This window comes from Amblyomma maculatum, chromosome 3 (assembly GCF_055883805.1).
Source record: "Amblyomma maculatum isolate TAMU_Amacu chromosome 3, ASM5588380v1, whole genome shotgun sequence".
Classification (NCBI taxonomy): Eukaryota; Metazoa; Arthropoda; class Arachnida; order Ixodida; family Ixodidae; genus Amblyomma; species Amblyomma maculatum.
The window spans coordinates 215,132,731-215,137,295 of NC_139346.1; the positions used below are offsets into that span (position 1 = coordinate 215,132,731).

Here is a 4,565-nt window from a genome sequence, read left to right on the forward strand (position 1 = left end):
CTCATATATACGCTCTGCTAAAGGCAGAGCAGTCGCATGAGGTTAGTAAACAGGCGTGGGAAACAATCCGCGCATGGCTATAACAAACGAGCTAACTGCCAGCAAGTTGTCACGAGGCACTACGACAATCGATGACGCGGTCTGTGCTAGAAAATTATGTGTTATACAATGAATGTGACATCGCCATATTTCGGAGCATTCACACCACTCACCCGGCATAGGCTTGCACTCCATAAAAAAAGAATGCCTCGACGGCTAGCAAAGAAGACACAACTTGCATGTTAAATATTTTCCGCGAAATAGGGCTGAAATGTGCTCCGCATCAATTGCTTATGGGTTTGACGAGGATTTAAACCGCACTATACTGAACTGATTAGCGCCAGACTGAGAATAAAAGCATGAACTTTCTTGTTCAGCAATGCAAGGAAACAAACTTGGCACGCAACAAACGGCTTGTAAATAATAGAGTGCTCCCCTGTGACGTGTCCCATGTGTACTCGAGCTTTCATTTATTACAGCGCTGCTCTCAAACAGGCAAACATTTAGGTAGGGCACACGCAAAAGAAATGGAAAAAAGATGATTATACATACGGGCACATTACAAACATGTGTCAGGTGTTACTATTTGCCCCGGTAATAATTCCACATATTGTGCTGTTGTTCTTTTTTTTTTTTCTTGTTGAGACTTTGCATCACGCTACTCTGAAAAGTCTTAAGAAAGGACAATTTGCCGGCAACTGTTGTTCTATTTAAGCTTGTCCCCAAAGACGAATTATCGTGTCAGAATTAAAGCAAGCATTGATTTGCCTTTAAAAAATATGTAGTAGAATCCGGCCCACAGTGCGCAGGCCTGTGCAAATGTTCGGCGTTTTAAGTTCCCGTATTATTTCTGTGCGCGCACATAGGCATATTACTTTTTTTGTTATCGCCCAATATACCACAAATATCCAACGCGATTCTGTGTGCCGGGCGCCAACTATACATACCGGATAAAGACAGTCCACTAAGCTTTTTTCAGCCAGAGTTGCTGATTGTGGACTATGTCCAGGACGTGGCCTGTATTCCAGAAACTGCGGCATACAGCACGTTGTTGCACTATTAAGGCTGCTTGCAGCCTCCACTATTTTCAGGAGAGCAAGTTTGTGCCTGTTGCATCGGACAGAGCTAACGCGAACTAGTAGCATTCAATTTCCGATACAGGAGTTAAGGCTAGCGGAGTTCTTACAACGACTGCCTGCGCCAGCTTCTCCAGCTAACGCTTACTCCTATTGGGATCATACCGAGGAAGTATTTGTCTAAGGTAGGTAAGGCTTGCACAGCGTCACTGTTATTCAAAACGCCAGCTCCAAACAAGCTGTCAATAATGATTACAACCTTTCGATTGGAGAATCCCTACATAGTACAGCAGGAGCAAGAAATTACACCATATTGCTGCTCTTAGCGCCCATTAGCCTCCTTGGGCATCCACCTTGGCTAAAAAGTAGGGCTAAAATAGCCCTACTTGATCTGAAAGACCGCCTTTACGTTGAAGCTTGACAATGTATATAAGTTGTTATTCCTCAAACTTTGCCATCAAAAATCTTGCTACTATATGCTTGAATAATTTCTTTCACGTTAAACTTATAAAAAAAAAACATATAGAAAGCTCTGACGAATTTTGGTTTGTGTCTGAAAATGTGAAATTTCCTCCTGCAATGTTTCGTCGACACTGTGGCACACAACCTGATGCACTACATGCGAACGTCACGGCGTAAGTCAATCAAACAGTCAGCTCTTTCTGTGAAGCTATCTATGTCACTCACTCTGGTCTCCTTTGTAAAACAGTCGGCCAACAAAGTTGTCTGGAACAAACATTATTACGAGCCCAATCATAGGATGCCCTGAAAAAAGAAACTGGCGTTTAGAGCGTCATGTGCACATAGGGCAGCAGGAGTCGGCACCGCGTCACAGAGTCTTGGTAAAGAAGTGCCAGCATCACTCATAACCTCTGCATCGGCGACTTTTCCGGTCCTCACTTCCTTCACCATGCTTTCTTCCACCATCCTTCCTAGGTAGACGCTCCAAGGTTTGCAGCAGACAGATATATCCGGACTGCGTTCTTCAAACACAAACCGACTTCATTCGTGCTCAAGGTGGAGACATCAGTGCTGCTTCTTACCACTACTGTGTACACGTTTTGTTTTTAATAATCCTCCTTAGACCTGGCAGGTTCAAAGCTGTTATTTAAAAAGGGCATCCCTTATTGCACCCACAGGAAGATGGCAACAACCAAAAAAAAAAGGATTATTCCACTCCTATTGACAAAGTAGTCGAGAAAGTGCGTAGACTCTTTTGTTTTGATTGGTAAAAAACTAAGTAAACACAAAGCGTCGTTTGCACTTCATTCTGTGCGATGTGTACGGATTCTCCGCATCTAAGAGCAGCCGGTCAGCGGCATCTCTTTTTCTTCTTCAGATCGACGCCGACCGCCGGCGTCAGAGAATCCGGCAGCGGTCCCTGCGGCCCTGGTCGCCGACTCCCCGAGCCCCAAGCCCACCCCCGTCGTCTAGGGCCCGCACGATGTCCCTGAACAGCATGCCCACGTGCCAGTTGTACTTGGCCGAGCACTCGACGTAGCCGCAGCGCCAGTGCTTTTTGACGAGTCCCGCCACCTCACGGTGCTCGCGGGGCTCGCCCAGGTCGTGCTTGTTGCCCACTACGAAGACGGGCACGCCCTGCATGTTGCGGGACTCGAAAATCTGCTCTCGCATGTTCTTAACGTACTGGAATGTCTCCGGAGCGTTTAAGTCGAAGACGAGCACGTAAGCCGATGCGCTGCGCAGCCCGCAGTAACGGAAGTCGCTCCACTCGTAGAAGGAGTTGGCTGGGAAGTATGGCACCACAGGCAGGTCGGTCACCTGCGATGCGGAAGAGTGAAATGGCGGAGAGTGCTAGTAAATAACCAAGGTCGTTTGTCTTGAGGAACATGAATCATTAGCGGAGATGAAACCATAGCAGCAAATTAAACACAGGGCAGGCGTCATATTTAATCGCAATTAATGCCGCTGCAGAACGGTTCTTTCGGGCAAGCACAGCAGGCCTTGCTTGATTCGGTGGTTTTAAACATTAAGTGCCTTTAGCTTTACACGCGAGCCGTAAACAACATTTGTAATATTTTATGCAATACTTTAGCGTGGGTTAGCTCCCTCGTTCTTTAGGACTGTAGTCTGTTCAGGAATAACAAACCAGCTCTGCCTTTCTGGAAGAGACTGAAAAGATTTAATCCAATAAAACTTATGGAAGCGCAAATGAAGCAAGTAAATGCAAAAAACCGACATGTAACACAATGTGGAAGCTCATGAATAACGTGAATATTAAGGTACCCATAGCCTATTGCATTGCCGCCCTAGGCAGTCTCAACGCACAAGTTACATCGTCTGGCTCGTCTGCACTCTATTATCTTATTTCGTATCGCACAGTCCATTTTCTAACGACTTCCCACTTCATTATTATCCAAAGGGTTAGATCCCCAGCGTCTGCATGCGCGAAGCCTTTTCGCATTTTTTAGGCCTAGTAGATCATTTTTTTTTTTCTTTTGGCTAAACACCTCTATGTCTCCTAAAAATGCAGAGTTATGCAAGAGCATTTACGTGGTAGATACAGTGATAAGATAATCTTGAAAATATAAAGTTGCTGCAGATAGTAATAACGATAATAGATTTATTGCAATATAAAAGAAAATTATTCAAATGTGCGGCCTGTCGAAGCCCGCGCGTATTGTATGGCAGAAGCAGGCCACAGCATGAGAAATATAAAAGACTATAAAAACACAATTAGGCGAGAACGCCAGAGAGCAATATATGCAAGAGTATCGCAACATAAACTGGGATCGAAACACGACAAAAGAGAGCGAACAGAACATGTAGCAGCCATTAGGGTGATGGGTGTATACCTGCAGGTCGTACAGGCGTCCGTTGACCACCACCGAGGGGTGGTAGGTGCGGCGGGTCTCCGTGGGCACGTATGTCTCGCTGAACTCGCTCCACACAAACTGGTGGATGATAGACGTCTTGCCCACCGCCGGCGCACCCAGCACCACCACCTTCACCAGGCTCATCCGGCAACCACGCTACTGCAGTGGGGGCCGCACGCCTCGGCTGCTGCTGTGCACACCATAAGGTGCCACAGTCACCTCTTATTAAGATGTGCCTATCTCGTTATGAAGGAATCAGTCGAACAAATAAGCTCTGGATGCGGGAACCTAGCATGGCTAAATATTAAAAATTAATTGTGGTTTATCTCTGGTTAACCCTAGTTGAATTGCGATAGCAGCGGCGGAAGCTTCTTTTACCTGCTACATTATTCCCTTGTCACGCCCTATCAGTGTAAAGGGCTACATTATTGGGGACACTTCAGCTCATCCTTTAAGAGTATGACGCGAGAGCGTAAGTTACCAGTCTTCTTCTCCTTCTTCTTCTGCTCCTCCTCCTCCTCCTCGGCTGTTCAAGGTCAAGCGGGGCCTCCACCGGGACCACGGTACGGCTCGAAACCTGGCGCAGTATTGTTATCGCAATAAAAGCTATTTT

General features: G+C 46.3%; 1 protein-coding gene across 1 annotated transcript; it reads right to left on the reverse strand.

Moving 5' to 3' along the window:
- Positions 1 to 1,398: 1,398 nt before the first annotated feature.
- On the reverse strand, positions 1,399 to 4,129 carry LOC146197688 (ras-like protein family member 10B). Its single transcript, XM_084596507.1, has 2 exons — positions 3,932 to 4,129; positions 1,399 to 2,897 (listed from the first exon to the last, which is right to left on the reverse strand). The coding sequence occupies exons 1-2, from the start codon at positions 4,094 to 4,096 to the stop codon at positions 2,475 to 2,477; spliced, it is 588 nt and encodes a 195-aa protein (XP_084452633.1). The 5' UTR covers positions 4,097 to 4,129; the 3' UTR covers positions 1,399 to 2,474.
- Positions 4,130 to 4,565: the final 436 nt, after the last annotated feature.

Bases quoted from the DNA above. Each gene is read 5' to 3' on its own strand.
- LOC146197688 (XM_084596507.1), bottom strand. From the start codon at position 4,096: ATGAGCCTGGTGAAGGTGGTGGTGCTGGGTGCGCCGGCGGTGGGCAAG. The intron at 2,898-3,931 runs GTATACACCCAT...TCCGCATCGCAG, and splicing joins GACGCCTGTACGACCTGCAG to GTGACCGACCTGCCTGTGGT.